The 22,648-nt window shown below is 37.7% G+C and overlaps 2 protein-coding genes across 2 annotated transcripts; both read left to right on the plus strand.

The window, feature by feature from the left end:
- The first annotated feature begins 522 nt into the window (after window positions 1–522).
- Window positions 523–7,710, plus strand: LOC114543766. The gene is made up of 10 exons (XM_028562615.1): window positions 523–562; window positions 1,666–1,753; window positions 3,131–3,480; window positions 3,644–3,721; window positions 4,188–4,348; window positions 4,656–5,084; window positions 5,430–5,754; window positions 6,195–6,329; window positions 6,750–6,848; window positions 7,252–7,710. The coding sequence occupies exons 1-10, from the start codon at window positions 523–525 to the stop codon at window positions 7,419–7,421; spliced, it is 1,875 nt and encodes a 624-aa protein (XP_028418416.1). The 3' UTR covers window positions 7,422–7,710.
- Window positions 7,711–17,205: 9,495 nt separating this feature from the next.
- On the plus strand, window positions 17,206–21,855 carry LOC114543767. The gene is made up of 6 exons (XM_028562616.1): window positions 17,206–17,362; window positions 18,054–18,116; window positions 18,594–18,895; window positions 19,692–20,031; window positions 20,451–20,720; window positions 21,285–21,855. The coding sequence occupies exons 1-6, from the start codon at window positions 17,284–17,286 to the stop codon at window positions 21,467–21,469; spliced, it is 1,239 nt and encodes a 412-aa protein (XP_028418417.1). The 5' UTR covers window positions 17,206–17,283; the 3' UTR covers window positions 21,470–21,855.
- Window positions 21,856–22,648: the final 793 nt, after the last annotated feature.

A 22,648-nucleotide genomic window follows, 5' to 3' on the forward strand; every position in this document is an offset into this window, starting at 1 on the left:
TGTGTAGCATATGTTATCGTAATTTGCAAAGGCACTTTTGCTATAAAGATAGCTCAGCAAATAGTTAACCTGAGGGGCTGACAACTTAATAGCTAGTCTCCGGGCTTTTGTCCAGTCACATTTGTCCGGGCTTGAAACTTTCGGTAGAATGGCTGCACTATTCGTTCACTGTATGAAGGTAGAATGGATAACTCATAACTGGACGCTATTTTGATCGGCTAACTTTTGCACTAACCGTAGCGAAACTTCAACTACTCTCTTAAATCGGCACCATGCAGAGAGTCGTCTACAAATGTAATCCATTAAAAAACTGTCATTACATAATTATACATACTTTGAATGTAAATCCAGCTCACAAGTAGGATGATGTACATTTTACTAAAACAAAAGTTAATTGCTTTCTTGTTTTCTTCTGCCTATTGTGCGATTGTGACTACACACAACTTGTATTGACGTAACTAATTCTTCGTTTTAATTTTAGAGCAACGAATATACGTATATACAGACTATAGGGAATCGAAGATGAACGTTGAAAGATCCGATTGTACTCCTGACGAGAAAGGTAATTTCATGTATCTGGGTTTTTTATGAATATATGTTCATGTCACAAACTATTTCACACAATGAGTCCGCGATACGTTGCTGTTTGATAGCGGATACACCTGAGAAAAAAACTTGTAGTGTAAATTTATATAAAAAGCATTAAAAACGGGGGAATTTGTAAAATCATCGTTTCCTATTACGATAATTTGATGATTTAATGATGATCTGTGGCCCAGTTCAAAAATTAAGTGATAATTATAATTTAATTAACCTTTCCTTTTGAGGACAGGATTATTCACGCGTGGGTTCTTCAACAGCAATACACTAAACTGCACAGGATCCTTAATTTTCGTCTTGCCTTTCTAAAAACTCTTCTAACGATTCGGGTTATCCGAAATCGGGCACAAAATTAAATACCTCTCGAAGTAAGTCCGAAATTGAAGTATTCCTTTGAGCAAGTAGCTATAATCTGCTCATTTTTGCTCCAATTTTATTATTAACATAACTAGCAGGCAACTTTGAAGTTAATTTTCATATGCAAATTTGCTGTAATTCCACTGGTAAGGCAAATTCGCTGATGACAGGCATAATTATGGAAATAGTTGGCAATGCATGACGTCTATGTTTGGATTGTCGAAATTGAAATCCATTCCGCAGTTTTTAATCAATTTTACGTTTTGTTATACTTTATAAAACAAGTCGAAATCTTGTGTTTTGTGTAGTTGTAAGAAGTATAGTTACACCTCATTAATATATAATAACACCATTTTCGTGTTGAGCTCAATACGATACACTTAATGTATGCTCCCGAGGGAAATAGTAAGTTTTCTTTTCCCAAGAGTCTGAATGCTTCCCGAGACGAAGTCGAAGTAAACATTGCCGGAGACTCGAGGGAAAACAAACTCACTATTTCCCGAGGTAGTGTACATTAAGTGCTTTGTTATATAGGGACAAAAACATACATGTTACACAACAATTTCATTTAAAAAAAAATCACTTTACTTTGTTATGACAATATGCGGGCGACAATTTTTCACTTGTTTCCCAGGCGGGAAACATTGCACCAATCACATTTAAAATACACAGCACCCATATAACAATTCTCAATGTTCTTTCTTTTAGGTGAACTGCCCGAGGCAAATTCTGATCAAGGACTGTTGGAAACGTTCAATCTTGCTCTGTCCAACATCATCAGAAACCCCAAAGAAAGGTAATGACTGGACACTGATCATCATGAAAAGCATGATAAAAACCAATCCAAAGCATGTTTTCACAACACGATTGGTTGCATACGATTGTCAGTCTGGCGAATAAAATAGTATAGTACTATACCTATATCATATTTTTGCTTATTTTCCCTAGAGATATTCAATAAATACCGTTTGCATACGTGTTTATTCGATCACTTACGCCATGATTAGAGTCGCTTACGATTAAATGCTTAGTGCAAATAGGCCATATTAGATTAACGCAGGTGTCGCTGTGTGAAATCCGGTTATCGTACTAAGTAGGTCGTCCCCTGAACGATGATCTAGGAGAGTCTTAAACTACGCACGACGCAAGCTATCATACGCGCGATAAAGGTTCAGCATTAAAAATTATTGAATTCATCTTCATCACCCTAACCTGATATTATTCATACGAAGCATATTTCTTTTTAGTCCAATTTGTTCCTCTGAATTTGTTTCCAGACCGAAGAAGCAAAGGTTTGTACAGAAAGATTAGCCTTTGTTTGTGTCCATATCCTTTTCATCTATTTTTCAATTAAGAGAGTTTTAGAAGATACATCAGCGTTATTTCAATGAAACTGATTGATGATGACTAATGAAAATTCACAAAACAGTCTAAGGAGAAAAGCCGGATGAAGACGATCTTATCGGGAACATTATTATGACTTTTATAAGTGCCACTGATTTCGAATGGGTCAGCAAGTTAAATTGATAAAGCAACGTTTGTCTCATTGCTCCTGTTCAAATAGACACGTTCCATGCAATATAAGCAAGGAGACAAAAGCACGGCCTACGGGCCATCGTCAGGAGACATAGCATATGAGCTTTACATAATGGTTTAAGGTATCCAAACCTTAGGTTTTGATGAAAACTCTTATGGCAAATTCTTAGTATTTTCTCCCCTCTCCTTTTGGAAAAGATACCCAGATAGGATTATGTCTCTCATTTTCCATAAAATTAAAATACCTTCGTAGGATTAAGAGATACACAGGGGCGCCGGAATATCGATAATGACGGGGGCAGATATTCATATATTCGTGTTCGCAGATCGTAAAAACAATCGATTTCAAAAGGAGTTAATAATGCAGAACACGAATATATGAATATCTGCCCCCGTTATTATCGATATTCCGGCGCCCCTGGAGATACAGTTAAAAAAAGGTCGAGCATTCTGAATGCTGATCGCTTTTACTTTTTAACACACTTATAATCTTCAAAAATGGCTTCCAGAAGCGTATCCAAATCCTCTGCAAATCCTAAAATACTTTTAATATATCAAATATCTCCTACGCTATTTTGCTTATCGTTTTAAGTCATTTTAGTTGGTGAATTAAAAGCATTTTTCTTTCCTTGTACAGGCCACAGACATCTGACAATGATGAGCGAATTTCTTCAGAATCGAAGTTTGAGCCTCGTGCTGAATGCAAAGATGAAATCATCGCCTCCGACGAACAACCGATAAAGCAAGAAGACTCACAAACTCATTTTGACGACTACAGGGAGTGGATAGACGGGAATGAGAAGCGTCGATATTGTCTGACGTCACGCGAGGCTCAGTCCCACTCCTCTGGCTGGGCCATGAAGTACACAAACAATCATAACAAGTACGTCTTGAAGAAAACGTGCGTGGGAGTTTTGATGTGTTCCGAAAACTGCCGTTTCAAAGATGGCACAAAAATTCGAATTCGTCCAGCGATATCCGATAAAGGTAAATAGAGATTGGAGAAGTGGTATTGGGCATTCTTAATCCCAAACTTTTGTTGAATTGTCGCATTAGTAATAATAGAATTCGATCGTAATAGTCGCAGTGTGGTGACTGTGGTCAAAATCTTTTATCATGTCCCTAGCTAAATTAATGTCTTTTGATGTAGTGAGAGAACGTCAACTTGGCCAACAGTGTCCGAACTCTGAATGCAAGAATGGGCGTATTGTTCACAGAAAATGTACCGGTATGTTCTTAACATTCCATCTCTCGCATTTAGATTCAGGCTGAATAGAACAGTGAAGTCTCCAACTAGATATTTTAGATTTAAACTGTCTTCATTCCATCAGTTTTTTCAAGTAGATAATATTTGAGTTCAAAAGGTGTAAATATCCTATTTAACATTGACTCATCAACCTTCCAAGCTAGAAGGACTAAAAATGATGGTCTCAAAGTGTTAAGTTGAGAAAAAAGAGAGAAGACGCATGTTTAGCGATGAATGATGATGACAATAGAATTTGCTTTAAGGCCCGTTTACACTTGCAATTTTTGCTTGCGATTTTTTGCTCGTTCATATCTATCAAAAGAAAAAAATCGCACATAAAATCGCTGCAAAAATTACAAGTGTAAACGGGCCTTAACGAATCGAGTCCGTGTGCTGAACTGGATCACACTGGATCACTGTAACCATTGGTGATGTGTGTTTATTCCAGGAAACAACGGTTACCCAGTGACCCATTTCTGGGTCCATCACATGGAGCACATCCAATTCGAGTCAAAGGGAACTCACGACCATCCAAAACCAGAACCAAAGAGATCGTCCATCAAAAAACGAGACGATCAATCAAGAAAATGCAGTTCAGACGAAAATTTGGTATGAATGCATTGCTACTTTTGCTTCGCTGATTCAAGAAATAATTAAGACTGTATTTAAAACCCCTCTTCATAAAATTTGGGTTAGGTTTTAAAAGCCTTAGAAGTTAACGGTTTCTTCGATAACAATTATAACAAATTCAAATAATTTTCACCATTACATTTTTAAAATAAAGTTAACTTAGAAGTTAATTTAGGGTCATCTCCTTTGATAATTTTATTGATGAATGTATTTTTAATTTAATTTCGTGTGTATTTCCCAAGTGTTCCAAAATGGGATCAATACCGAATATCGATATATCTTTCAGGTGCCTCTCGAGGGCTACGCTACCTACACACATCCATTCCTACAACCATACTTGCGCTCTGAAGATCTCAATAGCTTTGCTCGATATGTGAACTATCACAGCGAATACATCAGGAGCTGTGACGTCACCGACGGCAATGAGCACGTGAGCGTTGCAACCGTGCCGATGAGAGAACTAGCACGAGAAATTTTCTCGGAAGAGATCAACGATGCCAAGTTTTCCGAGGCATACGTCTTGTGTCGAACGCTGCCGAATTACATTCCCGGATTTGATTTACTCGAATCTCGACTTTTATCCTGCGCTACCCCCGAATGTCCGTTGGTGTTGGTGACGTTGTATCGTTCAGGAGGGGTGGATGGAATTTTGGAACATATCAAACATTTGACGGTCATGTGCTCATGTCCATTGCAGAAAATACGCGTTCCAAAGGTATTTTGTCTTCACTTTTGCTCATTCGTTTTTCTACATGAGACGGAGAATGTCGTTGTCTAGTAAATTACGCTAATTTGCGCCAGTCTAGGCAATATAATAAAAATGGACCACTACAACATAGATTGAAATTAGTAAAACTGCCAGGAACGGTTGCAAAATGTTGTAAAATGGTCCAGTTATAGCCATGCAAAATTTGAAATTGTATACTTTTGCATTCGTGTTAATTTTGTTTATCATATTCTGCCAAAGCTACCACCAAGGTAATATTTTTCGTATATAGCAATATTTCGCAGTCAAACTTTGTACTTTTACTAATCTTTGTTACGATTTATTCCTTTTCAGTGGCATTACCTCGTACACGATTTTTCTCGCGAACTGAAAACGTTAGCGGTCGAAACAATCGTGAATCTCATGGTCGATGCGCAAATGCAGACGTTGTTGAGCGAATTTCAGTACAAAAGCGTCAGTTCACTCTACAAGATGTTGCGTCAGAGGATGATGGGTACACTGAGAAGCTTCGAGGAACATTACAGGATATGTAGGTACGAGTTGATGTTGAGGATACAAGATCCCCGAGTCTTGGCGTCCGCCGAGGATATGTTGGCTCGCCTGCAATCACAGTATTGTTCCGGAAAAGAATTCCTGAACATCGATGCTTTGATTAAAGGTGATAAATATTTGCAATTCATGATGACCTTAAAAATCCGTTTAGTGCATGCCTTTTGATCGTAAATAAAAAGCTTCAAAATTATCGATAGGCCTTTCGCTTTTAGCTTTCAAACGCGCAATGCATGACGTAGTTTGATTGTCAAGGCTAATTTGATTTGTGATTTTGCCATGTTCAGGAACGATTGAGGTTTTCTTACAAACAAAATCGCTTCAAAGCAGAGCGATATCACAACTCAGTGGCAACAGTATTGAAGGTTGAATAACTATTGTTAGCAATGCTACTAACAGGGTGCAGCACAATATTCACTATTATTTAAAAAACGTTTGTCAACATGATCATTTCTACACGTGTATTACTTCATGGTATACATTACATAATCCCTTGAAAGAAGACGACTTTGATCTGGTATTGAACTGACATTATCTTTTTTCTGGCAGATGGGATGATAGGTGATCAAGTCAGGGAGTTCTGGTGTTTTTGGGGAAGCGATCTGATTTCATCGGCAGTGTTTCCGGCTGCAAAGAAAATATATGATTTCACATTGTGTCGACACCATCATTGTTCAATTGCAGGTACGTTCAACACATCTGACCATGATTACACTGATTAAATATACCAGCATATGGTATACTCCACCTTGGTAATAAAAAAAATAGTGAAGGTCCAATATACCAGTATATCAGTGCATGGTAAACTCAACGTTGGTAATAAAAAGATTAGTGTAGGTTGAGTATACCAGTATGTGGTATACTCAACCTTGGTAATAAAAAATAGTGACGGTCGAATATATTAGTATATATGGCTATGATATACTCAGTGAAGTGAAGTGAAATCAGTAAAGGTCGAATATACGGGTATATGGTATATTAGTCCCTGGCAAAAAAATTGTGAGAGTCGATATATTTTTTCTCGTGTATTTTACCTTGTACTCAAATTGTAATTTTTAATACAACCTGTACAAGAATCGGCTTTGAGAATTGTTTTCGCTCTAGACAATAGCGATCATCCGACCGCCATGCGTGTTCAAGAAGGATTCATTTCCCTGATGGACTGGCTGCAGAAACGAAGTATAATACCACATTCTTTTCATGGTAGGTAATATTGATCATCCTCATCAGGCGATTTCAATGGGCGGGAGCCTCCCCGTTCCTTTTGCTATAGTATTGCAATACCTTTCATTCAGCGTTTTATCTTAATTTCAAATATAAAACTATGGCTATGTTATAATGAATATGACGACTTAAAATCCAATGATATCATTGAAATGAGTTCTACTGAGAGTCTAAAAATCTGTGTGTACTTACAGGCTCACATTTCTCACCATGTGGCAAAAGAAAATGTGTCCTGTTCTAAATGTCTGCCTCTCACGCCCCTGAGTGGTTCCTGCGCCCCTTATAACAGCGAACAGGAATTTACACCTGGAACTTCGTGTTTAAGAGACTGATGGTTGCATTTTTTTATTATTAATTAATTCCCCTGCCATTTTTCTTGCAGTTTGGACGCAATCGTGCGGGAAATCACGAAATCCGACCGCAGGAAAACGTGGCTTCACTTATGTTCCTAACAAACTCCCGGTGTTAATATCGTACCCAGGCTCATATTCCAGCGAATACCCATCTCGTGGCTGCATTCCGACACCACATTCTGAGCTAACGTACATATGAAGCTGCAGTTTTAATAATTGCGTCCTGTTAGCGCAAGAGATTTTCTAAATCACGACATGTGTATGTTCCAAAGCAAGGTGGAATATGAAAAGCATTAGTTTCTCACTCATCCTGTCCATCACAAGCGTAGCCGGCTATCAATCCAAATTTGTCAGCCGAAATGGCAGCTTTTAATAACTGTTAAGAACTTTAATACATTTTTTAAGATATAAAAGTTATTAGAATTTTATGCTTAATGGCGAAGAGACGCTAAAATAAATAGCCCTTGCTTGTGTTGTGTCGGTAAAGATTTGTGGTGTATTGGTGAAGACAAAGGACTCGCAAGTGGTATAAGTTGAAGGTGCGAACCCAGGTAAAACTATTTTTACCATCACCTGTAAAAAAATTAATAAATAACTAAGATTCATCGCTATATGCACTTAGTGTTGGAGACAATGATCTCGAAGGCGGCAAGCTATGGTTTGAATCCAATTAAATCTGTTTTTCATTATGACCTGATTCATTATGAAGGTTATAGTAACATAAATAACGCGTCAGTCGTTCTGAAGAAGAAATCGCGGTCTTGTTATAGTAAATTATAAACGATATAATAAATTTAAAAATGCCTGGCGTTCAGCACAAGATCTCGGAGTCTAGTGGCGTAGACAACCCTCTACTAAGTGGTAAATCGATAGTTCGAATCCTACTATGACCGTTTTTATACGCTGATTCGTTTAAGCTCTGTTCACACGATCACCGGATTGCTATCGGAAGAGATCAAATTTTGAAGTTAATGGGAAAGACAGTGCTGTTTTCTAATTTTGGAGCCCAGAATAAAGATATAAAATCCACTAAATTAAGAAGCATTTATTAATAATTGTCACCTTGCAAAGGAAGCGAAGATGTTGGGACGAGCGGACACCGCGTGTAAACGCAGCTTAAGAGATTGAAGTAGCGTTTTTAATTGAACGGGGCCTTAATATCTGTTACCTATATGTTGAAGTGCAATTTCAGCTGTGAAATCAGTTGCAAATGTTGAAATATTTTAATGAGACTACGAAATCTGTGACCTGTGAAAAAATGCAGACTTGACCTCATTGAATATACAAAAACAATCGCACCGTAACCATTAGCTTCACCCGGGCCATATTTAACTAGCTTATGTTTAGATGATGAGCTCTTTTGCTGAAGGGTTTCATACTGTGCATGATATTTTAGCGTCAACACACGAATGGTTGATATTAGGTTAAATCTACGAATAAGGTATGTACAGTTGTGTGCGTTTTAGACACGAAAATAAATCATCATCAAACAAAACTGATAAACTCATTGAAACATGGAAATTTATGTACAATCCTTCGAAAAAGATTCAGTAAAATAAAATAGTGCAAAAATTTGCAATAAGTTTTACTGGTCTAGTGGTGAAGGTAATGCCCTCCCGGGTTGCAAATTGGGGGTTCGAGTCCAAGCATGTTCGTTTTTCATAACGTCTTTTGAGAAAAGAATAAAGTCACTTAAAAACGATAGCCATTGCGCAGAAGATCTCCTAGTCTAGTGGCGAAGAAAATCGTCTCCAGAGTGGTATTTCGATGGTTCGAATCCATGTGTACCTGTTTTTCATTATGTCCTTCGAAGAAAGGATAAAGTAAATTAAATAATTATAACCGTTTAGCGCAAGATTCAGTGGTCTAGTGGCGAAAGCAATGCTTTCCGAAGTGGTAAGTCGATGGTGCGAATCCAATTATCGCTGTTTATCATTATGTTCTTTTCTTATATCCTTACGAAAATGATAAAGTAAATTAAATAACCATGGCTGTTAACACAAAATGTAGTGGTCTTATGGGGAAGACAGTTGTCTCCCAAGTGGTAAATCGATGGTACAAATCCGACCATAACCGTTTTTCATTATGAACTTCGTGAAAAGGATAAAGTATATTAAATAACTTTAGCTGTTCAGCACAAGATCTCGTAGTGTTGTGGTCAAGATGTTAGTCTTATGTGTCGACCGCCGAAGGTTCGAATCTCGTTTTAGATGAAAATTTTCGTTATTAATAAAACATGGTAAGGTTATGGTGAATAAATTGGTGTAGGCTTCCAACAATCACCAGTTAGCCTTGTGGTAAAGTCGTGGATTATCAAGTACAAGATCGTGTTATCAAGAACGGTACGGTACGTGGAATGCCAAAGAAAAAAAAGAAAAAAATGATAGGTATGTTGCTTGGGGGAAGTTTGTACTCGGTTAATCTTTACCAATCAGAGTTAATCTTTAGGGAAATCAGGGGATATGTAGGGTGAATGAGGGGTATATGAGTACAAAAAGACTTAGTAATAAAAAAAAAAGTAGTTGGGCGGCCTCGGCTCCCGGGGCAAGGAAAAGGGTATAGGTGAGGAGGCACCATATAAAATGTTTAAGTCTTTTTGTACTCATTTAAACCTCTTTACCCCTATTTATCCCCCATTTACTCCTATCTATCCCTGCTTTTACCTATCCTCATATATCCCTGATTACCCCCTAACACGATTAAATGTTTGAAGAAAGCTTGCTTTGAAAGTCAGGAAAGCCGGGGGAAAGAGAACCCCCCTCAGTCTACTCCTCGCCCAAGGCGAGGGCATATTCGCCCTCTCACTCTACTCTTCTCACACTCACAAATTCTCACTTTATTACCTTGTTCTTTTTCGGTTTATCCCGGGCTTGAACCATCGACTGTATACTTGGCAGATCATCGTCTTCACCATTACACCACCAGTTCTTGTGGTGTAAGCCTAGAGTTTCTTATTTTACTTAATCCTTTTTGGAAGGATCTTTGATAAAATAGAAGGAAAAAAACATTCCCATCTGGGACTCGAACCTCCGCCTTTAAACTCGGAGAGCACTGCCTTTACCAGTAGACCGCACGATCTTGCGGTGAAATACTACACTTTTTCATTTTACTGAATACCTTTTGGGTAGGATCTTAAGTGAAACTAACAATTTAAATGAGTTCCGTTTCATGTTCATGATTTTTTCTCGTCTAAAACGCACACAACTGTATATTATTCGTAGCTTCTAACCCAATATTAGCCACTTGTGTTTAAAATGTCACATACAGTTACGCTGTGCTATAACGCACTAACTTTCCATAAGTTAGTTATATGCAGCTCAAGTGAAGCTAATAGTTACGGTGCGATTGTTTTGTATTTTTAATGAAGTGAAATCAAAGTAAAGTACGAGAATTAATAATGCATTTCAAAATAGGCTTAAAAGAAAAAAACTACAAGAATTAAGAATAGCCGAATTCATATTAGGGCGGATTCATATTAGAAACTCATCTTAGACGGGAAAGTTGATCGTAGTCGATCAGGAAACCCGTCTGAATATGAATTGGACTATATATGGATGAATTTATACGTATGATGGTTCGGGTAATGAGTAATCATTACGGTAATAATTTTGTTTAGTTTCCCTTAGCTTTGTTCCGTCCTTGACGGTGCTTATATCAGAAACTTGTCTGATTTATCCGTCTAAATGCGAATTTAAGCGAGTTTCTCTTCCTGACGGGTTCCCGTCCAACTTACCCGTCTGTTTAGACGGGAAAATTCGGAAGAGAAACGCGTCTGTGATTCACATCAGACGAGTTTCCCGTCTTCGATGAGCTTCCCCTCTAAGACGAGCTTTCCCGTCTGTTATATGAATTCGGCTAAAAATGTATGTGTATAACGCGTATAGTCATGAGGCAACAAGCATGCGCCTCGTACTCTCTTCATTAGATTACCGCGGATTGGAGCCTTTCAAGCAAACGAAGCAAATGAAGCCATTCTTCGAAGAACTTTCAAATGAAATAGTTATGAATCGTTGCCGTAACATTGTTGAGCTGCTGTTTGTTTGTTTGTTACCCCGGTTAACTTCGTAAATTGTGCTTTTGAACTGATCTTTTTCTTAGCGTATTTTATATTGGACGAATCGACTAGACCAGCTAGTGTTTCGACTCTTTATACAGCAAAGTCTTGAAATAAATAGTCAATGTCTGTTTAACTGGATATTTGCTTCATTTATTTGCGATTTCAGATGTAATCTTCGAGAGTACGACTACGAGGTATCGGGAATCCCGTCTGGAAGAGAAACTCGTCTTAAATTCATATTTAGACGGAAAAATGAGACGAGTTTCTGATATATATAAGCACGGTCAAGGACGGAACAAGGCTAAGGAAAACTATAAACAAAATTATTACAGTAATGATTACACATTACCCGAACCATCATACGTATAAATTTATCCACATGCAGCCACAGCCCAATTCATATTCAGACGGGTTTTTACTATTAACTTTCCCGTCTAAGATAAGTTTCTATATTTGATTTCACTTCATTAAAAATACAAAACAATCGCACCGTAACCATTAGCTTCACTTGCGCCGCATATAACTAACTTATGGAAAGATAGTGCTTTAAAGAACTGTATGCGATATTTCAGCGACAACATAAGTGGCTAATATTAGGTTACAACTTACAAGCTACAAATAAAATACAGTTGTGTGCGTTTTAGACGAGAAAAAATCATGAACCTTAAAAAGAACTCCTTTAAATTGTTATTTCATTTGAGATCCTATCCATAACATATTCAGTAATATAAAAAAGTGTAGCATTTCAGCGCAAGATCGTCCGTCCCAGATGGGAATGTTTTTTTTCTTCTATTTCATCAAAGATCCTTCCAAAAAGGATTAAGTAAAATAAAAAACTCTAGGCTTACACCACAAGAACTGGTGGTGTAATGGTGAAGACGATGATCTGCCAAGTATACAGTCGATGGTTCAAGCCCGGGATTAACCGAAAAAGAACAAGGTAATAAAGTGAGAATTTGTGAGTGTGAGAGGAGTAGTGCGAGAGGGCGAATATGCCCTCGCCTTGGGCGAGGAGTAGACTGAGGGGGTTCTCTTTCCCCCGGCTCTCCTGACTTTCAAAGCAAGCTTTCTTCAAACATTTAATCGCTTTAGGGGGTAATCAGGGATATATGAGGATAGGTAAAAGCATGGATAGATAGGAGTAAATAGGGGGATAAATAGGGGTAAAGAGGTTTAAATGAGTACAAAAAGACTTAAACATTTTATATGGTGCCTCCTCACCTATACCTTTTTCCTTGCCCCGGGAGCCGAGGCCGCCCAACTACTTTTTTTTTTTTATTACTAAGTCTTTTTGTACTCATATACCCCTCATTCACCCTACATATCCCCTGATTTCCCTAAAGATTAACTTTGATTGGCAAAGATTAACCGAGTACAAACCTCCTTCGAGCAGCATACCCAACATTTTTTCTTTTTTTTTCTTTTGCATTCCACCGCCATGAGAAACGTCCCATAGTGTGCTTGATACCACGATCTTGTACTTGATAGTCCACGACTTTACCACAAGGCTAACTGGTGATTGTTGGAAGCCTACACTAACTTATTCACCATAACCTTACCATGTTTGATTAATAACGAAAATTTTCATCCAAAACGAGATTCGAACCGTTGACTGTCGACACACGAGACTAACGTCTTGACCACAACACTATAAGATCTTGTGCTCGACGGATCAGTTTATTTAATTTACTTTATCCTTTTCACGAAGTTCATAATGAAAAACGGTGATGGTAGGATTCGAACCATCGATTTACCACTTTGGAGACCACTGTCTTCCCCACACGACCACTACGTTTTGTGTTCAACGGCCATGGTTATTTAATTTACTTTATCCTTTTCGCCAAGAACATAATGAAAAACAGCAATACTTGGATTCGAACCATCGATTTACCACTTCGGAAACCATTGCCTTCGCCACTAGACCACTGGATTTTGTGCTGAACGATTATGATTATTCAATTTTCTTTATCCTTTCTTCGAAGGATATAATGAAAAACAGGTACACTCGGATTCGAACCACCGACTTACCACTTGGGAGACGATTTTCTTCGCCACTAGACTAGGAGATCTTCTACGCAATGGCTATCGTTTTTAAATGACTTTATCCTTTTCGCAAAAGACGTTATGAAAAACGAACATGCTTGGACTCGAACCCCCAATTTGCAACCCGGCAGGGCATTACCTTCTCCACTAGACCAGTAGAACTTATTGCGAATTTCGACACTATTTTATTTTACTGAATCTTTTTTCGAAGGATCTTTTTTGAATGAGTTTACCAGCTTTGTTTGATGATGATGATTTATTTTCGTGTCTAAATAACTCACATAACTAACGCACATAACTGTACATAGCTTATTCGTAGCTTTAACCTAATATCAACCATTTGTGTGTTGACGCTAAAATATCATGCACAGTATGAAACCCTTCAGCAAAGGAGCTTATTATCTGAACATTACTTACTTATATATGGCCCAGGTGAAGCTAATGGTTACGGTGCGATTGTTTTTGTATATTCAATGAGGTCAAGTCTGCATGATTTCACAGGTCACAGATTTCCTAGTTTCATTAAAATGTTTCAACATTTGCAACAAATTTCACAGCTGAAATTGAACTTCAACATATAGGCAACAGGTATTAAGGCCCCGTTCACACTATACCGGATTGCTTCCAGAGTGAGTAAAATGTTGTTGTCAAATTAAAAGGCAGTAAAACATTTTACTTTCAGTGTTTGAAATTAATATACCAAATCTATCAAAATAATAAACATTTGCTACTAACCATCGCCTTTTAAAGGCAAACGAAGATATCGTGACGTGGCCTCTACTCAATAACTCTACTTCTCTTAAGCGGCGTTTAAATGCGGTCACAACATCTTCGCTTTCCGTTGTAAAGCAACGATAGATTTGATATATTTATTTGGCCTCAGAAATTAAGAAACAGAACTGTCTTTCTCATTAACTTCAAAATTTGATCTCTTCCGATAGCAATCCGTTGATCGTGTAAACATGAATCAGCGTCCACAGTCCACTATTTTGAAATGTTGAAAACTCGCTATTGACGATCAAAAACTGCTCTCAAATCCTTATAAGTACATTAATGTTGTCGGCACTTTGACACCACTAAACACCCGTTATTTACTGTCTTTCCGTTGCTCCTTCGAAACAGCGCTGTGGTAATTATGCAACTTTAGTTATCTGTCTTTACTGCGATTATATATATATTATATAATTAAGTATCATAAATCAGTATGAAGATAACAAGTATCGAGTTCGAAATCATCTAGGTAGAGTGCTCAATACCGTATGGTAGAGCGAGATAATAACAATAACAATAACAATAACAATGGCAAACTGGTTTATTCCATTAAAACTTTATTACAACAAATTTGTTTCGTATGGCAAGCAAAGCTTACCACACTCGTCATGTAACAACTGATCGCGTTTATGAGCGCTATGAAATATTATATGCTTAATTCGGTCGGTGACGTATCGGATAACAACTGTTGTTATGAATCCTTACTACTCGGTTCCTAACACTAGTGGCTGTTTTCATGTCCAGTAGCGTAGCTAGCCTGTCGATTTGTCCCGCAATGCTAATATTTTAGTGTTCACTGACTGAGAAAACAATGGATTTATAAAGGCATGGATAATTATAATAACTCGAAATTTACATAGCGGGACAAAATCGTCAGGCTGGCTACGCTACTGTTCATGCCACGTCCGCGTCGTAGATTTGGTGCATCTTAAATGCACTAATGGGAACCTTAAGATGCCCGAAATCTACGACGCGGACGTGACCTGAAATCAGCCGGGGTTGTTAATTGTCAGTTAGTCATTAACACACCGAGAAAGACGACGCTCAGCTCGAAGGCGTTTTCAGCTGAACGAGGTAAAATCCACAGTAGCTCAACAATATTACAAATTAGCCACTAAACAAGATGAATATTTGCTGCTAACATTTACTTCCGACAATGTGTGTCAATTTCTGAGAGATAAGTAAATTCGCCTTTGTCATTTTTAGCCAACCCACGCAAAGCCTGAAAGCACGGAACATTCGCTTACAACGCCTTTAATTCATAACCGTTAGGCTTTCACGAGCTGTGATTGACAGGCCTTGAGCGAGCCTTGTCATCATTTGCTGCTGCTGCTCATTCACATCTATCAAAGGAGGGCCTCGCATCGAAAATCGCATAAATTATTGCAAGTATACACGGGCGATTAGGCTACCTACGCCACCTTCCCACGTAAATTAAGATTATAAAATTAAAACGACTGTTTCAGTTGACATGCTTATTTAATCCCACTAGATTATCTCCTCAGTCCAATATTATTTGAATCACCATATGGAATTACAAATGCAATTATCGAAAAAATATAACGGTTCATGTTTCTCTCAAACGTAGAGAATACTTCAAAAACAGGGCCCTTGGTGAGGCATTTGCATCTCATAGAGTGTGTTATACACTGTCCCAAGACGACAAGGCAGAGCCTGAAAGCACGGAACATTCGCTTACAACGCCTTCAATTCATAACCGTTAGGCTTTCACGAGCTGTGATTGACAGGCCTTGAGCGAGCCTTGTCATCATTTGCTGCTGCTACTAACGGCATTTGACTTGCCACTCATTCACATCTATCAAAGGACGGCCTCGCATCGAAAATCGCATAAATTATTGCAAAGTGTTAACGGGCGATTAGGCTACCTATACGCTACCTTCCTACGTAGATTAAGATTAAAAATTCAAAACGACTGTTTCAGTTGACATGCTTATTTAATCCCACTAGATTATCTCGTCAGTCCAATAGTATTTGAATTACAAATGCAGTCAACGAAAAAATATAACGGTTCATGTTTCTCTCAAATAGTAGGGAATACTTCAAAAACAAGGCCCTTGGTGAGGCATTTGCATCTCATACACTGCCCAAGACGACAAGGCACTCTTTTAACTAACAGGGACATGAGATATAGGCCCTATGCCCGATTGCCGTTTAACTCGTTATTGTTGATACAGATGATGTACATGCAGAAGTATGGAAATAAATAGAATCGTTGAATGAATTGAAATGAGGATAGGATGGAAAATGTTCTCATTGATTAGCAATATTATAGATTAGAATCAACCCAGAGATGCCTATCCATTGCTCCAGAGTCCCTGGGAGAATAAATATATTGTATAATTATGTAATTAACATAATATATTGTATAATTATATAATTAACATAAATATTGTATAATGATATAATTGATATAATATATTGTATAATTCATCTTGTAATTTCAAATAGTTTCCACCAAGATAACACGCGAACAAACTATATGTCTTCCGTGAATCATTTATTGTTCTCACAAAAGATCTCTTGCTTATTTGGCTTTTGTTTACTTTCTCAAATTCCGTGTGGCCAAGATCTATTTTCAATCCAATTAAGTTGTCCCGTCTTCGGGGTGATCTACGACATATTATGAGCTGGAAAATATATAGAACTGTTGTCAGGATTTTAAAATCATATAATTTGTTTTTGTGAGCAGAATCGCGACCCCTAACCATTTTTTGCCTATACAATTATACTGTCATGTTTGATTAAGATACGCATACAATTATCACAATCATGGGAAGACAATCTCGCTATGTTTACAACTTGAAATAATCTTAATTAAAAACCCATGTTTACCGTGGTTAAACAAAGTTTTCGAGATGTCGAACCGTGTCGTATTCAAACATGCTACGTGCTAGCCGTTGACATTTCATGGCTAATCCGCGTAAACTATGTCGCGTCGTATGGATTATGCTCGTCCAAAGGCAGGAAACAATCGCAGGATGCCAACGGAAAATAACGGTCAAAATTTGAACTACCAACGTGCATTTTTAAATCTGGGGAACAGTATAAAAGCACGATGGTCTCAACGGGTTGGCATTCTTCGAGAGAAGAGCTTGGAAGGTGATTTTGCTCATCTGAAGGAAAGAAACTTAACCAGAAGTACGTCGAATTCTGAAGTGAAATTTGAAGAATGATTTTGCAGTGGCTAGTAGTAATAACACTGTTCGTCCACAAAAGTTTGGCTTACAATCTTCACAATGATATTGACGGTATGTCCAACCGATCTTTGATTTTTTATTGTTTCTTCCAAAAACCTATTCGAAAGGGGTTTCTTACAAGCCCAGAGCGAACCGGAACTATTCGGCGGAGCTCTTAACTGCCTGCCTGCTGAGCTCACTACATGTGTGTGGATGGACTGTACCTGATAAGAAGTCAACCAAATCAGTAGCTTTTCTATATGCTGCAGACTTTATCTATACATTAAAACAAGACGACTGTTCTGGCGTTAACTCCGGCGCACGTGCCAGTTCTTCTATATAGAGCTTCTGAACATAAACAATACAGTTCATATTCGCATTTAGATGCCTTGCGAACCTTAAATGTTCCATCGCGAAATTCAGAAGCACATCATACTTTAAAAGTATAGAAGTTCAATTGTTCAAAAATGTAAATAAACCGCATGATACATTCGCTTTGTCTTACACTTTGCCTTTGGAATTCGCGCTTATATAGATATATTAAATCTTCAATCCTGTGCAAACTACGACGTGTCAACGCGTCCGACCACATCTTGTTAAACGGCGAAATAGCAGCGATATTATTAAAATAGGACCAGAATCAACATGTATTAAATATATTCTTACCCCAATTCAACCTAAACTTAATTGGGTGTAGTATAGCTATTTAGTAAGTAATAGAAGATAAAATATGGATTGCAAAAATATAGTGTTTCTTTACCAGGCAATCGTCTTTGGCGCCGTCAGGAACCGGTCATTGAACCTCAACCAGGCAGAAATCACGAAGGTACTGGTAAATGAGTAGCCGGAAATTCTTATAGAGAATATACACAGCGCGATAGCTATTAATGCGAACACGGGCAGTCGAGGCAGCTGAATATTTATTGACCAACAAAGAATCCATTTTTATGTTAAGCGTTTATAGGCCGAATTACCCACGATTCAATACTTTTTCTGTTCGGATACTTGGTTGAAATATTGAAATGTGTTTAGCTTATATTCTTTCCAAATTTTTAACACGGTTTCTTCATAAAAATATGAGTAAGTGGTATTTGCAGATTTGCTCTCGAACAAATATTTAAACAACGAGTGAATAAGCTCAGTCTCAGTTGACAAAATTAATATCATGAGGCTTTTGCTTCAATTAATATAGCTTAATTATGGTAAGGCAACAGAATGAAATATCACGAGTCTTAAATACCTATTTTGCTAGTATTTCTCTTCAAGACCTACAACGTAAAAATACTGTGTGTCCTCATTTCAGAATGCAAGAGTGATATCATTGTGTTGTGGGACAATTCCGCATCAATCGGCTCTACATATTACCCGAAAGTGAAAAATTTTCTGAAGAAACTTATCACGAACAAAGAATTCCGTGTTGGAAGAGATGGCACCCGGTTAGGTTTCATCACGTTCGCAGACGAAGCACACACGAAAAAACTGCTTGATGTGGGAGAGATTACGGATCCAGCAAAGTTGACAGAGTGGCTGGATAACCTGGATTATGAAAAAGAGCTAATGGGCGATCAAACATTCACTGGTAAAGCGTTTGAACTTGCAAACAAGGTAAATTAGCTGTAAATCGTCCGAATAAGATTTGGGTATGTTGCGTGGTTTGAGGCAAGTGAATCTCGCTTTGAGGCTGGCTCGAACAGCTTGTTTAAAATATCTTTAGAAGTGTATCTCGTATCATTTATCGTTTTCTCTGAAATTTTGACAAAGAAAAATATAAAATAGTCCAGAAAGGAACATTAAAGAAATTAAAAACCAGAGAAATGAACACGCAGTTTATCCACATTTTTTAATAATGTCCTACCTATATATATATACATAACCTTAGGATTTGCTCACACTTTGCAAATATCTTTATAAATCAATTGCAATTTTTACACGTATCGTTCACATCTGATGAACACTAAAATACTTGCACAGCGGGCCAGACCCATCAGACTTTCTACATAAGTGCTGCAAAAATGCTCCATGCTTTTTAGTAGAAGCCAAAAACTGAAAGTTGTTATACAATTCTTGACGTATGAATATTGGTTTGTAAATGTTTGTTTTTGTCTTAGATTGCCTATTCAGCATTGATTTTATACCAACATTGTATGATCATCAAAATACTAGGGGTTGAAAAGGGTCTTAATTTCGAGTGGAATTATGCACAGCTCAAATTCAAGCCAGGAACAGTTGAACCTATGCTTTTGCGATGCCGGTGCAATGCTCTTGCCACTGAGAAAAATCATAATTAATTTACCCTCAATTATCAAAATGGTTAAAGATATTTCAACTCGCATGTTTATAAGTCTCTACTACATGTGATGAAATGCTCGCATATATAGAAAAATTCCTTTGTCATTGTCAGATGTTTCAACAACCCAGCCCTAAGAATGTCCGCCCTGATGTACCTGACGTTATCTTGTTGTTTACCGACGGCGCACCGAATCCTGAGTTTCCAACTTCCAAAAGCGAGAGGCAAAAGAAGATGGATCAAAAAAGGATCGCGGATAAGTATGCATCGATACTGAAAAACAAGAATGTTAAAATTGTTGGCATCACAGGAGGAAAACCAGCGCAAGTTAGAAAATTTAAGCCCTACGTTGAAGATTGGGCTTCGTCACCAGATGATGTCTCTGAATCAGAGTTAGACCACTTGGACGGAATTGTTGATAAAATTGTCAAGGATTCGTCGTGCATAGCGCCCGGTAAGTAATTCAAGTAACTAGAAATGTTGCTAATAATGAGCTTCAATACTTTGTGTAAACACGGTCGGCGTTTCTACTTTTATTTTCACAATTTCAGTCAGAAATTGGAGTTTAATACTAGTCTATTATTTCATCCTTTGGATCGTGTTAACAGGGTCTCAAAACGATTAACGATGCGAAAAGGATTTCGAAAACACTCGATGATCACGCTCATGTCAGTCTAAGAACGGCGAAATATTGATCGCATTTCAACAGCAATTTTAGTGAACATCGATACAGAAGTGCTCTTCAAATCTGCCACTTTGCGTCCTCAAATTTCCAACGTTCCGTATCTCTTTTAACATACCTTAAAAACTTCACCGTTCAGTTTGGTTAACTAAATTCAAATGAAATAGCGGAACATTTTAAATCTCTCGCAGCGAAATTGCCATGCCGGTGCGAGAATTACCTTGTAGAACCTCAATACATCAAGCAAGGAAGTGATGCAGTTGTGACTTGGTTACCGCCATCCCTCAAATGCCCGCAAGGATCAAGTGCAGTGATTCAAAATACCAAAATTACTCCGGAGGGAGCGAGACCAGGACAGAGATTTCAGGCCGGGCCACACAATATCGTATACGAGTTCACATACGAGTTAAATGGCAATTCAAGGACCCAGAGTTGCAGTGTGGATTTCAACGTTATTAGCGGTAAGTTAACTGATCTGATAATATACTGGATGCAGTAACCATAACTGTTGAAAACGGAACCGGAATTAATGCACCTCTGGAACCCCAAATTGAAAGAGCCAATACACTCCGCATTCATCATGAATAACATCATACTTTATAAAGGCCGACACACACCGAACGTGATCCGCCAACGCTATTTCAGTTTTAGGAATTTTTAAGTTTTCAAAAGCTATACAAAATTTGCGAAGTATATGGGCCCTACATAGGACATGTCTGGTGCCCATATCTCTCAAAATGGTCTTTTAGAATTGAATTCATTTGCTTCTGAGATTGGAGCGTGTGTGGGATTAGGGAGCGGCAATCCATATTTAGAAAACCGAATGGCATAGATATTCATTTTAGAGGAGTATGGGAAGTAATGCCTTTAGAATATGCTCAACTTTCTCGCCACAGGTCTTCTAAAAGGCAATTATTTTACAAAATTGCGTCCGACTTTTACACTGAGAGAAATGGTCGCTGTAAAAACTCTGCCATTGCCCAGAAAACATGAAAGTTTTCATTTTTTTTCTTATCACGATAAAGGGGAATTGTGTGGGAGGAAGATAATCGATTCTGAAACCGAAGTTTGCTGCTGCGGCGAGACGCACCGTGCTATGCCTGGGCACGAGTGTTGTGGCATCGAGTACTATTATACGTCAACAGGAAAATGCTGTGATGAAAAACGCGGAATCGTTGTGTGCAAAGAAGCCAAGTGTCCAGCAATGTGACATTTGCTAATGAGTAAAGTATATTAGAATCAAGATGATGTTGACTATTTCTATAGATATACGTTTTAATAGAAAATCCTTCAATATGACAACACTAAGTTTTCGCATGATGTATTCTTTATATATTGATTTTGTTGGTAAATCGATGTTGACGATTTCTAGATATATAAGTTTTAGTAGAAAATACCTGAATATGACACCACTGAGTTAATTTTTGCACAATGTTACAATGCATTTCTTATATGTTTCCTTTGGTTTATATAAAGTATAAAGTACAGTAGACTATCGGACTCCAATCTATGTTAACAATATAAAATGGATTTAGTCGTGAATTGTATAACAACGGCATAATCTAAAGATAAAAAATCAGTTCTGCATGATTTATATAGGCTCAATGAAATATATCTTCTTCGGTTATTCTTGTTTCGTGTCTTAATCCTGTATAATTTATGATCTGAAACAGAACCTTGGTTGACAAGGCTGATTAAGTTTTTTGATGATATATAGATTTAGGCAAGAATTCGAGTTATTGCTTGTATGATTTCAAGGTTTCTCAGTTGTGTTGTAACTATCAAGCTTTATTCAAAATGATACGATGAAGTGCGTCTGCATGGTTCTATACTGCGATTATATTTTATTCGTCGTGGTAAAATAAGGAAACAGGAGTGCACACGTATGGAACCGTTCTGCATGCTCATCGTTAGTGAAAAATTAAGGCCTGTGCCAATTCGAAAGAAATGATGAATCACATCAAGGAAGTAAAACTAAAGCTTCTTTGTGAAGCTATTAAGCTTCTTTTGCAAACAAGTTTTGGTTTGAATTTAATCAATAACATGTCTCAAATATAATTTGTCGCTGTGAATGAGACAATTGCGATAATTTGATACCCTATATGCAGAGTTAAAAATAACAGTAGCATGGCTAATTCAATTACTGTGGTTCATTGTTTGTTCCTGATTAAGAGCTAATATTGAACTGATAGGAAACCGCAGTACTCGAGGACAACCCACGTCCAAAGCACAAGTGATCAAAAGGATTTCAGTCGTGATTCCAATCTTCCGCTTTTCTGAAGATTGAAAGCTATATATTTATTATGTTTCGGCACATGCATTGGCGACGATCTAAATACTGAGACGGCTAATATATGTAGAATCTGTAGGAAAGACTTGCGTACTTAAC

The sequence above is a fragment of the Dendronephthya gigantea genome, unplaced genomic scaffold (assembly GCF_004324835.1).
Source record: "Dendronephthya gigantea isolate DGI-Jeju-01 unplaced genomic scaffold, DenGig_1.0 000547F, whole genome shotgun sequence".
Classification (NCBI taxonomy): Eukaryota; Metazoa; Cnidaria; class Anthozoa; order Malacalcyonacea; family Nephtheidae; genus Dendronephthya; species Dendronephthya gigantea.